At 49.0% G+C, this 14,039-nt stretch overlaps 1 protein-coding gene across 1 annotated transcript in view; it reads right to left on the reverse strand.

Annotated features, from left to right (window-relative positions):
• Nucleotides 1-3,560, reverse strand: part of LOC144172788 (cytochrome P450 3A4-like) — a 42,634-nt gene extending 39,074 nt beyond the window's left edge. The window contains exon 1 of the mRNA XM_077701392.1: nucleotides 3,311-3,560. Coding sequence (XP_077557518.1) covers nucleotides 3,311-3,420 — 110 coding nt within the window. The 5' untranslated portion in view covers nucleotides 3,421-3,560. The remainder of the gene's footprint in view (nucleotides 1-3,310) is intronic.
• Nucleotides 3,561-14,039: the final 10,479 nt, after the last annotated feature.

The following is a 14,039-nucleotide window of genomic DNA, read 5'->3' on the forward strand; positions in this document are numbered from 1 at the left end:
CCCAGATCAACAGCAGTTTTAACGCTTGGCCACGCGGCTGAATCGATGGATAGGGAGACGGACCTACATATACACAGACGGAAAAGATTTTTTTTTGCGATTAAGTACCCAAGCAAAGACTACCGTATTTAAAACTGAACAGCTTTATCTAACAGAAGTAATACGTGACAGTATCGACAAATCTAGAGTAGTATAAACATATCTAAAAGGTATTCTTGTTCCGCCCATGTAACATTATTTCTTAATGGTGTAGTAGGCCTATAGTAACGTTCATTTTAACATGTAAATCCCAGAGATCAACGTTTACTTGCGAAGAAAAGTAATCAAGCAGAAGTTTATCTGGAGCAGTCAATGCAACAATTGGAGTGGCTGAGTTCTACAGACTGGAGACGTCTTGCGAGCAGGGAGATTTCCAGAGAAAAAACTCCCACCTCCCCTCGCGGGAACCCCTGTGTAGATGCGACGAATAGGCGGAGCGGCGAAGGGACCGCGTTTTATAGCGCGCATAACGTTGAGGGGACTGCGTAAGCCGGTCCCAGTCGATGACGACGTTGGCGTACTTGTAAAGCGGCGTGGACTCTAGGTGTTTGAGCCAAGCGTGGATGTTGCTTCGCCGGAGAACGGCACACCGGTTATATGCGCAGCGCGCCCGAAGGAGAGGAAACTGCGGAAGAGAGAGTACTGCACATGCGCCGGCCCCAGCGCGTCTGCCGCGGCTATGACGCAACACAATCTAACACAATCCACTTTAATCCAATCCAATCCAAATCCAATCCAAATCCAAGCCAAGCCAAGCCAAGCCAAGCCAAGCCAAGCCAAGCCAATCAAATCAAATCAAATCCAAGCCAGTCCAATCGAATCCAATCCAATGCCCCTCGCGAGAGAGTGTTCGCTATCGGAGAGGAGATGGGTGAGCGGCGGAGAGCGCAGCTGGCGCGGCGTGGAGAATGGGGGAGGGGCGGACAACGCCGACGACCCCGGAGGGACAAGGGGAGTGAATGAGATGCTCTGAATCTAAAATGGCGCTTTCTTCTTGCGAGTCATCTGTGCCGAAGCACGGGAGGATATTGCGGCTCGTTATGTTGCCCTGTGAAACGAGTTTTGGCGCCCTCCTCGGAGTCGCATCGAAGAAACTCCGAAAACCGCGTACACGTTTTTAAACCAAAGGTTTACACGCCCCAAGAGTTAGAAAGCCCTTCCTTGTTGCCAGTCTGCAGCAGATGGAATACAAAGTGGGACGAGACCTAAGCACTTCTTGCGGGTTGTAACAGCGAAAGCGTGAATGTCGACTTGTGTGAGACGCTTCGCTTCCTTCCGCGTTGTCTACGGGTTTTGTAATACAGACACTTGTAACGATTTTGATGGCTTGCTTATTCAGCCGTCGCATATGGGCGTTGATGAGAATGAGGATGTTTATGCTCGTCGGTATGGGAGTGCCTTTGGCTGCGTTCTACAGGCGACCTCAAGCCGGCGGCCTCCACGCTTTCCAAACACCGGTCACTCAATTAATTTTTTGTCTCTTTCCCTTCAGCTGTCCTCTTCTGCGGTCATCTTGCGTGGACGACTAGCTCTTCTTTCTGCCGAGTACACCGTTGTTTCACGGATACCATGTGCATAAAACGCCTCCCAAGACGGTGCATTGCTCTCCCAGACGCTGGGTGCTAACGCCAACGGGTACTTTTTTATATACGGTAGTCGTTTTTACCCTACCTAAATGAGAATGTTATAGTCAGTCCACCCGTCCGTCCGTCCGTCCGTCCGTCCGTCCGTCAGTCAGTCTGTCTGTCTGTCTGTCTGTCTGTCTGTCTGTCTGTCTGTCTGTCCGTCCGTCCGTCCGTCCGTCAACCCGTCTGTCTGTCTGTCTGTCTGTCTGTCTGTCTGTCTGCCCTTCTGTCTGTCTGTCTGCCATCTGTTTGTCTGTCCGTCCGTATATTTCCCTGTCTGTCCGTGTGTCAGTTTGTCCGCCCGTCTATCCCTCCATTTAGTCTGCCGGCCAAACGTTAACTAGTTGCTCGCAAATCATTATAGGCAGAGCCGTTCAAAACTACTAAATATACTGGCGTAAGTCAACCTGGGCCATTACTTAGCCAAGGAAACCTGAGGCAATTTTAGACAAAATGCACGTTCTTATCCAATAGTCCCGGAATTTGTCTAGTTTACAATACACGTTCGTGTGGTTTTTAATATAGCGAACAAAAAAATCTTCGAGGCACTGAGCTCTGCTTTTCAATGGTCAAACGATCCATAATAAACCCGCAATTAGCGCACCGAAACTGCTTGCACTGCCCTGAGATTTTTTTATGGCACACAGGTTTGCGCAAATGCCGCAGAAATATCCAGTTTAGTACAGTTATGTTACAAAATAATTTCCTGTTTTGAATAATGTGGCATGTTGTGTAGAAAGAAACCCTTCATAGTTAAATTTATTCAGGTATACTTTGCAGACTATGCTCTTCTATCTCTAATTGATTGATTGTTTTAGGTTTTAATGCGCCGACGCAACGCAGGCGATGAGGCGCAACAGAGTGGAGGGCTTCGGATTATTTTTGGCCCCTTGGGGATCTTTAACGTGCGCCCAAATCTTCAACACACGGGTGTTTTTATAAAAACTATTAGCCTCGATTAGAAAAGCAGCCGCCGCAAGGCCGAGAATCAAACCCGCGTCTTTCTGCTCAGCAGTACAACGATTTAGCCCCTGATACACCGCGGCGAGCGCAGTTTCAACTCTACAAATTATTTGCGCGTCGCAAGAAAGCGTCAAGTCTTGGTGATGCCACCGCACTGATCGAAGCTTGATAGCTTTTTAATGCAACTCAACTGGGAAGAAAACTGGGCACCACGCCAATATTGCATCTGTACCGCATAAATGTGTTTCTCGAGACCGCACCGCAGCTAAACGGTGAAAACACTGCGCTACATAGGTTTACAAGAAGAAAGGCCAGAGGGAACTGTCGACACGCGCACACACAGAGTAGCATCTTTTTACTTCAAATTTTCGTTTTTTCGTTTAACCTTTGCGGCGCAGTGGTTTTACATTTAAGATGCAACAAAAAGCCAACGAAGAAGCACCCTTTGACCGTACATGTTTTTATGGCTGAAACGTGTGCACGTTTGTTGCTGTATGCAAGCTTTGAATTCACAGCGCACAGAAACGCGACGAGAAATTTCACGCGTTAGCGCTGTGTTATGTATTCTAATCGTTGATTTTCGTGTGCACGGTATGCTACAGTGCAGACTCTTCTCGAATCACTCGGCAAGGTGTGATTCAGGATAGGGCATTGTCTCTACTGGCTTCAAAATACCGGCTTACCTGATTACCCACCGGCCTAGGGTGTATAAGACACAGGCGATCAGAGCCACAACCCATGGCCAGGAGAAAATGACCGGCATCTCGAGCAGCGCCGCAAGCGAATCTGTCATCTTGCTTGCTTGGGACGGACGCGACTAACAGCACGTAGTCTGCCCGAAAGCAAACTGGAGAGATCAGGTTACGTGGACGCGTGACGGAGAAGAACGGTTATGGTGCGCGTATCGGATGAGCAGGAAAGCGCTGATAGCAAGACTGTCGGGCTGTGCTCATTTTTTTACTTTAGGAGTGCGTCTGGCGATGCGTACTGCCAGCCACGAACGCTTTTGTTTTAGCGACGACTAAGAATGCTAGACAGGCGTGTTTTCCCGCGATAAACTCTGGAGTGATAACGACTCAAGTGGCCCGCGGAGCTACAAGGACGGCGAATAAGAATTGGAAACATAAACAATTTTTTCCCCTCTCAGCGACAGAGTTCAATGGCCTCATAAAAAGGTACGAACGTATAGAGAATTGTTTGCTGATATTTAAGTATTTTTGATCACATACTCCACTTGCCTTCAATGGAGTTACATTCTCTTGTTTGCCTTGAAGGAACACGTCAATGCGTGCAGCGTCTGTTTCTTTGTTTTTGAATGAATCGCGTGAGGTTGCTGGATAAGATGAAGAGTTTGATCTCTTGAGTTTATTTGCAGTCTTTTATGCCTTCCTGCACACTCTTAACTCACCAAGAACACCTCGTCTGCTGACGACTCTAAACGAATACAAGTTACAACGGCATCAGCTTGTCCCACAACGTCCACAGCATATGCGCCAAGAACGGCCCTTACGGCCATACCCTAGTCACTGCCCAGATCTCGTATTCTGCAGTCCACTACACGCCTTGACGACTCCCATACGTACTCCCGAGAAAGTCGGAGTCACGCTGGCCAAGCCGTACATGTCACAGCAGCTAAATCTCCAGCGGCCATCCGAGCAGCAACCACACGCCGCTACCTGCACTAAAGAGCCACCGATCTGCTTTACACGTACGAGAAATGAAGTTAATTCCTTCTCCTCACACAGTTATCTTCCTTTAAGTGCTTAAGCTATTGTGTATGTGAGCTGGATTGGATACCCCCTTTCGATTTCAGAACTGGTGGTTGATTTTTAAGCCTTTCCATTCCTATAAATGCTCAGTTGCCTGCTCCTTTGTGTCTAGGTGTTTTGTTTTGTGTGTGTGTTACGTGGATAAGGGCGCAATGGCCCATGTTTAGGTAGGTATTTGCGATGGCGTTACGTCACCTTCTTCTGTTTTATACTTTGTATATCAGTTCTATTTTTCGGAAATCGGTAATATCAGCCAGCTTGGCCGTCACTAGTGAAGGTGGGTGACTTCATTTGCTTTCGGCATGCCTATATCGCATAATGTCTTCCTGTTATAGTTGTTTTTCCGAAGGTTCTACATTGATATATTTATAAAGAATGATGGGCGTAACTTCGCCGCAACGCCGTTTGTGTACGCTGGAGTCCCGCTCAGGACTTTGTACGGAATAAAAAAAAAACGAATCTCGTGAGTACGGCAAAGGACAGCCGCGGAACGCCCCATTCAAGCTAGCGGCTCCCGAATTCAGGATTTAGGATAGATTTGTTATTCCAAACTCCTGCATTTTATTCCGCGTACCTGGCTTTAACCCTTAACAGCAGGACTTTGCTGAAGACCAAAACAGCTTGGCTCAAACGTCGCCGGTTATTCAATCACCCGTACGACGAAAATAGGAACCACCGACCACTCCTCCTAAAGCAGAGACCGGCAAACGAACATCATGTATCAGTTTTCGTCGCCGCAGCAGGACGTCGCTGCTGGTAATCTATCTGTACCGAGGGTGGAACCCTTGGAATTGCGAATGGGGTGGGAGAAATGCCCAGCGGACTAATTAATGCGGGCAGCGTAACATTTCACAGGGACGTGGAGATGCGCCAATCCACCGGTGGCGTTCGCTTTGGCATGACAAAACTTCAAATCAAAGGAACTGTGCTGCATTGCGAATAAAAGCCCTCACTTTTTTCTTCGCATCTGAAAGCAGTGAGAAAGCAACAGTTTTGGTAGCACGGAGCGGGACTGCGTGATTTGCTCGTCGCAGAAGATACGCCTACAGTTCCCGCTTTTCTTTTGTGGGATTTTGCTAGTGGCTACGAAATGCCTTTATTACTGCAACTCAATGAAAGTTGGCCCAAATCCACTTCACCCTTGTAGCCACGTTGCTCTAGCCTGGAAGAACGCCAAGATTGGGTAAGAAAGAAAAATGTTTTGAACAAGTTTTTAAGTTCTCTGATAAGCATATATCGGTAATTTTTAGCTGATGTGCTCTTTGACCCCTTATTCAAAGCACTGAGTGTGTTTGTTGAGTACGTTCTTAAAAATTTTGGAATACATAAAAAAGCCAGAAAATATGTTGCAGGCTCCCTTTAACGTTTTTCTCGCCAATAATACATCTGAGGTACTGGTATTCGCGTACGGGGGGCTACGAAAGCGTTTTCCCTTCGTTCAAATCTATCACAAGCGACGAAGTGTGTAGACTTGGACATATTTTCTACCGCAGGCATTCAGTGTCCCGTTCTGCCAAAGACCGTAAAGGCTATGGCAGAAGTTGTTGTTGCCCGACCAGGAAGTGGCTGATGCAGTAAAGTGTAAATAAAAGAAAATGCTTTGATGGTTGCTCCGCTGTCAAACGTACAAATGCATTGAAGTGTCGGCAGTATTCCCATTGCAAGATGTCGTTAGGCGAACTCCATTTTCCACGGTTTATTCCTATACTCACTTTGAAAAATCGTATAAATGGAATTAAAAAAGTAAAATTAAATTAAAAAATAAGTTAAGTAGAGCTCCTCCCTAAGCAAAATGTAAAAAATGGGCTCGTGCACTCCGTGCTTGGCGAGCCACGATCTAACGTGCGCCCTGTGTTTACCCGCGGGTTACCCCTTATGGTTCATTATTATCTTTCTTGTACGTTACGTGTTTACAGAGACTGCAGTGAGCGGTAATTTATTTTAATCAAGCATATTCTATCAGGAACATTTTCTGGGAGAGCGGGGGAGGGGCACAGGCGAGCGCATTGTTGTTATTGCACTTACACGTCACTTTCTTTGCCCAACGGCTCCGGTTAAGACAGGCGGTGTTGCTTTGCCACACGAGTCAGTAATGTCACGTAGACAAGCACGTTCCCTTCCTGCTGGCGGCGTCGCGGATTGTAAGCTGCCTGCTCCTCGAAAGTACGTATGACACGTGGCCTACACATTTCGAGGTAACGGGTTGCCAGTGGGTGCCATAACTACGTTGACTCTGCACCGACCGCATGGCCTTCCAGACTGCAAGCCAACCCAGCGTTGTGGCTCCGCGGCTATGGCATTTTGCTCCTAAGCACAAGGACGCGGGTTCGATTCCCGGTCGCGGGCGGCCGCTTTCCTGATGGAGGCGAAAAGCAAAAACGCAGGTGTGTTCCAGATTTCGGCGCACGTTAAATATCACCAGGTTTTCAATATTAAACAGGAGCCTTCCATTACGGCGTGCCTCATCGCCTGTGTAGCATCGACGCGTTAAACCATGCAATCAGTCAATTGAACTCCAAGCTGGATGGCTGTTGACGCACGGAGTTCTCACGTCGCGAGGCGGTGGCGGCCGCTGCTGCTGCTGGTGATGGAGGCGGCGAGGACACGGAGGGGAAGAGAGGTGTGCGCCGCGCGCGGAAGTACACGTTGAAATAATTTTTGTACAGCAACAAAAATACATGAACCCGATCCCTACCGACTGTCCAGAGCTCGCTTCCCAAAACCCGACCCCATTTTATTACAAATTACGAACAAGGAGCAGTGGGACGCCGCGCTCCTTAGCAGAGACCCCATGATCCAGGTCTCACTAGTGAAGGTGGCCGAATACGCCGCAGAGCTCTACCTGAATCCTGCTGTCGCCGGAAAGACACTGAAGTCGACCTAAAAACGGTACCACCCGTGGCAACAATAAAATTCAATCTTATCTGGTCTGATCTTCAGGTTTGTAGTGATATTGTGACAAACTAAAGGAGCAACTACTTCTGTCGGTGTATAAGCATTGTTCACATGACAGTGATATTTAAACAAAATTCAGTCATGTAGTGAACGCGCACTGTATATTTCTGCGAAGAAAAACTGCTGCTGCAGAACACCATTCTCAGTCAGTTTACAAATAAGCCGGGATGGGAGTAAATGGCTTGTCGCATAACTCAGTACGAATTCGGAGTTTTCAAAACTTCTTCCAATGGGAGTTTCGCCTTTAGTTTTTTTTAGTAGCATATGGGAGTTTCATTTTACTGCCACTACAATGTGATTTTTCAGGGGTACCATTGGGAGTGTATTGTTTCCTCCAACTGGGAGTTTTCAGGGGGCGCATTGGGAGCAGTGTTGACCTGCATTCGAGTTTTTTTTTTGTGCGTTTGATATAAACGCTGTACAGAAATTTATTGCTGTATTTGGGAGTTCTTACTCATGCGCACCAGCTGCATTTTCATTTAGGATTACGTAATTTCTAGTCTTTTTCCGCTTCAAACATTGAATGGCGAAACGTGAAAAGTTTGTTTTCTGCACACAGCCAATTTATTGGATAAAAATTACATAAATACGATATACGTGTGAACACGTTAACAACACAATAAAAACACTGAATCAACCAAACACCTACATCGAGAACACAAGGTATCTTGTTAAGAACTTTGTCTACTACAACACTCAACGAAAAAAAAAAGTAAGCCATTTGGAAACAATGAGGTCAACATGTCGTCGGTGCGCTGTTCGCTTGCACTTGCCTCCGAAACGCTGACGTTGCCTTGCCTCCTGGCAAGTTCATCTGGAAGCCACAGTAGCACATGCATTACAGGGATAACGAAACGCTTTAAATCTAGGGCAACAAATACAGAAGCATTATGGGCATCTGACCTGGAAAAAAACAACAAAAAAACGGCATTGTAATGACGCCGCACTCGTCACTCTTGTATTCAACTTTCCGTAAAGTGTGAATGTTTATTTAAAGCTACGCAAAATGGCACTTCCGTCCGAGACACCTGCGCTCACTAGTTGGTCAGAACGAAGTGCTGTTCGAAAGGGAGCGCGACCCTTGTGGCGACCAACTTCACAAAATGCCTCCTTTCCCTTTTTTCCTCGCGTGTAGTGTTCTGGAAGCGAGCTTCAGGTTTTACCACCCGTGCTGCCCCTCTCTCCCCTCAGCCAAAGTTAAGGAAAAATTTTGGTCGGTGTGACGCCTGCCCCCCCCCCCCCCCCCCCCCCCTTCGAAAAACAAATAAATGAAATAAGCAGTCGTCTGTCGACTCTACAGAATGCTCCCTGGAATGGTGTTTGCTGGTTATAGTTACACGCGCCTAGTGTACGGAGAGAGCTCTCACGGGGCCCCGACCTCCTCCTTTTCCAGTGAAAGCAATTAATCGCCGGCGGCACGCGGCAGTCACCCTCCTACTAGCAGGCGCGGCGGGCACCACACGTATACTTCTCAAGAAATGCGGCCGCCGTGCGACGTTTGACCGGCCAACTTCACCCTCGCCTGCCAGTAAGCCACACACACACAAAAAAAAAGACAGTCTAAGAAAAACACCTAACAGCCGTTCAAAGTTCTGACAGTTTTCATTCTGCTCGCGAGTGGGAATGAGGGAGTGTTCTGCTCGAGACCCGCGCAAATACGCATTGCTTTCACACCGTTCGCCCTCCCCAATGGCGTTCCGGGCATGGCGCCGTCTTTCACGCACAACGCTCACCTCCAGTGGCGGAGAATCGCCAGTGCAGTGGCGCGGGAAACACGCTGAGTTTATTTGACACTAGAAGGGGCACAAGTCTCCCAAAATGTTGGTTACAAAAAAAAAAACGTGCAAATCGTACCTTCAACCACCTCGCAGAGGCACAACCGCGCAGTTTTTAACGAGGCACTCTTTGTTAGCGATCACTGCCTTTAGGCCTCGCGTCGGGTTGCTGGCGTACTCCGTCGGCTCGATGGTCGGTGACTCGGAGGCAACGTTAAAATGCGTCGCACGGTAGTCTAAGCTGGTTCCACTATGTTCGCAACGAGCTTCTGCTGTAGGGAAGCACTTCACATCCATTCGTGCGGCCGCAAGTTCATAACGACTAAATTTTTGGGGACGCTAGAGCTCACACAACACACGACACCAACTGGCAGCCATTTTGTAAGGAGGCGTAAAGGAGGAAGGGGTGAAGGAGGAAAAGAAGGGGGCATGGGAGTTTTGACTCCCATTAGGACAAACGTAGTATTCGCAGCTAGATACTGCATTTTGTGAAGAGGTACAATCGTGGTAATTGCGCCTATTTACTACGGCTTGTGGCCACCGGTGTAGACTGGCAGTTTTCCCTCCATCCTACTACCACACGTGGGAGCAGGCCGCCTGTCGTGAGACGTACTTCAGCTAAAAAACTCCCATTCAGGCTAACTTGTGTTCTTTGTTTACCAGCACACATGGGTGCGCTCGCATGCACGCTCTGCAATGGTTGCGGGGTCTTCCTTGCTGCTGTTTCATTTTAATGGTGAATATCGAACGTGCTGTCACGGTATATGAAACTCAAAGCAAATCCTTGTTCTTGAAGTCGCCTGCCGAATAATGGTTGCATCCCTCAGTGCCGTTGAAGTTACGACTCCACACGTGAAACCTGCATGTTTTCGGATTTCCCCAAGACGAGAACTACGCACGAAACGTGTGCGCGCAATTTCACAAGAGAACCTACGTTCGAAGCAGTATTATACGGTGAGTTTTCCCGCTGAATTTTTTTCGTGCTTGCGGGCGCAGTTAAAACTGCGCAACAAGCCCTCAGAAAGCGAAAATTGGAAGTCGACGTAGCGCGTACCCGAAAAGGGTTGGTTGGAACGAGGACTCGTTTCTTTAAAGGTCTGCGAGCTACAATTCCGGCCCGAAGATGTAATTAACGACTTTACAGGTTGCTCGGCAAAACTGGATGCCACTCACTCACACTCACTCAAAGAAGTATATGTATCCTAACGCACTCACTCGTTTCAGGCTCGCCACTCCGCCCTCACCACTCGCACTCACTCGCACTCACGCTCACCACTCCGCTCTCACAACTCGCACTCTCTCGCCCTTACGCTCGCCACTCGGGCCTCATTACACGCACTCACTCCCGCTCACGCTCACAACTCGTCATCACCACTCGCACTCACTCGAACTCACGCTCGCCACTCCGCCCTCACCACTCGCACTCACTCGCGCTCACGCTCACCACTCCGCTCTCACCACTCGCACTCTCTCCCTCACGCTCGCCACTCGGGCCTCATTACACGCACTCACTTCCGCTCACGCTCACCACTCGTCGTCACCACTCGCACTCACGCTCGCCACTCCGCCCTCACCACTCGCACTCATTCGCACTCACGCTCACCACTCCGCTCTCACCACTCGCACTCGCTCGCCCTCACGCTTGCCACTCGGGCCTCATTACACGCGCTCACTCCCGCTCACGCTCACCACTCGTCCTCACCACTCGCACTCACTCGCACTCACGCTCGCCACTCCACCCTCACCACTCGTACTCACTTGCGCTCACGCTCACCACTCGTCGTCACCACTCGCACTCACTCGCGCTCACGCTCACCACTCGCATTCGCCGCTTACACTCCCTTGCACTCGCACTCACCACTTCCAATTGCCGCTCACACCCACTCGGACTCACCACTCGCTTTCTCCACTCACCCGCACTCGCCACTCTCACTTCCCACTCAGGCTTACTAATAACCACCACTACTTCACAATCCCAATCCCTTTGTTTCTTTACAGCATGGGAGTCTCAACTTCGCTTTGTTTGTAAACCACTTGAATCGTGTGATTTTGTAGAGACCTTCAATGCGGCCCTATTGACACCGACAGCACAATGATATCGCTTAGTGAAGCGAGAAAAAATTCGGTGTTTTAAGAGATAAGCTTCACATTGGCTATGAGGCATGCCCCAAAACAATCCTTAACTCCAAGCAAATTGATCCAACTGACAAAAAAACACATTTGTTCAAGAATTAAAAGGGGAGCTTTCTCCCGTGCAACCTGCGACAAAGTCAGAGTTTAAAATCCAAACTGATTCAACAGTGTCGGAATGGCGCAATCGAATAGACGTCGGCACCATATCGCGGGAAACTCAGGTTCAGTTCAAACCAAGGGAAAGGTTTTTTTTCTTGAGGCGCTTGATATGCCTTCGCTTACATCATCATCATGGTTTTTGGAAACCCACTGTGTAAAGTTGGCTTTCCTGCAGTGCTTTTTACACAGAAGTCGACGCCATCAGTGAGTAATTGCAAGTTTCACATAAAAAATGGCGAAGATTGCACTAAGTCGCGCAAGGCTTGAACCACAATGAAGCTGGATGAGCTCTTTCCGTGTAAGAACTTTCTTTTTATGTAAGCGCCGCCACGCATAGCATTAGGTTTGAAATTGTTTATTTAAATGTTGTATCATCGTTTTTCACTGTGGTAGCAGTAGTCATTGTCATATCCATCTATATCATAGTCATCTTCATGCGTGACTGGTGGGCCCAGGCTGTTTTGTCCACAGGTGGCAACCGACTTCACGAACTGCGCGTCTGAACGACGAGCTGTCTTGTGCTACCCCTTGAGGCGCGCACGGACGTGAACTGTTTTCTTGGTATTTTTTGCGGGTGCCACGCGCATTCCTGGACGACGCCGGACACTCTCCGTAAGGCACACGCTTACGTTCGTGGTACACAGCGGGAGTAACGATGACGCAGTTTATTCCAGGCAGTGGCGTCTGCTACTTTGCTAGGCCGATTATTGCGCCCTCTATACATACAAATGAATTTAACCTCCGTTTTGTAGACGGCACTTCAGGTTACTTGGTACAAAGTCTAGGACACACGAAGTGGACAGTGCGAGCGCAACTTTAAGTTGATTTATTATAGGTGCAATAATTCCTTGGAAACCAAAGACGACGGAAGAGTTACAAGATACAAATAGAAGTGGGAGGAGCAAGTGTGGGAAAACTTTTCACTATAACTCGCAGGTGATAGGCGGCAAAGCATCGGTAGCTGGTAAAAGGCACTCTCTGCAGGGCGCTTTGGATTTATAATGTGGTTTAGCATGCCGAAACTACACATGTTATAAGTCGCGCCGTAGTGGATGGCTCTAGATTAATTTTGACCACTTGGGCATCTTTAGCGTGTGCCTAAATCTGAAAAAAAAACAGGCATTTTGCTTTTAGCCTAACCAGAAAAGCGGCCGTCGTGGCCGGGAATCGAACCCACGTACTTGGCACTTTTTTTTTACTTTTTTCGACTTTCTCTAATCTGATTTTTATTAAGTCTATTTCAGGCGTGGTCAGCATAACTGAGCATGAGCTCGCGCATGCGCTCAGCTCGCTTGATAGACTTCTGAAGTTTAGCGCGTGGCTGATCTGTTATTTTGGCAAAACTGAAGTATTTTGAGACAGTGGCCTGCACTCTTAATAATGCCGTGCAGCGACAGGTTGCCTGAGGGGGCTGTTTGCTGGCACGCCTAGCGGTGTTTTTGGCGCTTATAATTGAGGCATCTTGCTGTCCCCCATGATGCCCATGCAAATATTGCACTTGTATTAAATAAGCTGATAGCTGCGTTTTGTGCTGTCCCCTTGGTTCGTGAGTTTTCTCTAATTTTCTGTACCGTGTGACCTAAAACGCAGCCCACAATAATGCGGACCCGACTAGTCTTCTACTCCTCGCCACTGCTGACGCCGCTTTCACAACTGTTATTCCCCTCCCCCACCACCGATTCCTCTTTCTCAAGCTGCGCAAGCAGCTGATAATGGCGGTAGCGCCCTCATCAGGCGTTACCAGAGCAACTTGCCGGCTTCGAACACCGACGTGAGCCGATACTAGATACGAAGCAGCTAATGGTCGAGCCTGTTTCCTAAGCCGTTGTGTGGGCGCAGTTGTGCGGCGTCCACACCTCCACTGCGCATGCCTGGCCAGGCACCGCTGATGATAATTGTGGCAGGATGCCCCTAGTGATTGGCCAACCAAAGAATCCATCACGAGATATCTTCGCGTTCAACCACCGTCGTCATCTTCTCGTTGGGAAACCCTGGGTAGTATGCGAGGCATTCCTCCTCTCCTCACCGACGCTCCTCTTCGCTCAGACATCTCTCCTCTCCTCTCCGAAGCTCCTCTCCTCTCCGGGATTGCGCAACAAATGGCAACACCTGCGGCTCCGCGAGCGATATTGCGAAGCAGCCAAGGGTTAAAGACGCGACTGTAGCCGCTGCATACTCCGCTGGGGGCGCCACTGTAGCTCCACGGTATAAATGACGCGTGCGCGCGCTCCGCTCCCCTCGTTTTCCTCCCGCAATGCCGCGATCGTACTGAAAACTAATGGGAACTTGAGTCGACCTCATGTCTGCTTCGCATACTACTCAGGGTTTTCCTACGGGAAGATGGTTGAATTTTTTTTTCATCATTAAAGTCACGGAGTGGTGTCCAGCCAAACACCACCATGAAAAGATAGAAAACGGCAAGCAAGGTGGAGGAAGGCTAATGGAGGGCTTGGCCTTGAGTGCTTGGCAGAGGCAAGGCGAGGGATACAGGCGGCCCCGTGCGGTAGCGCCAGCACGGCGCCGCGTGACTTTAGCGCCAGCGTCCTCATAGAGACGAGATCGCTGGTACCCACCTCCCTCCACTTCTCCCACTTCCCCCTCCGGAAACGGCGTCAGCCTGC

Source organism: Haemaphysalis longicornis, unplaced genomic scaffold, assembly GCF_048455015.1.
Source record: "Haemaphysalis longicornis isolate Haplotype H1 unplaced genomic scaffold, Haemaphysalis longicornis Haplotype H1 scaffold_26, whole genome shotgun sequence".
NCBI classification, from domain to species: domain Eukaryota; kingdom Metazoa; phylum Arthropoda; class Arachnida; order Ixodida; family Ixodidae; genus Haemaphysalis; species Haemaphysalis longicornis.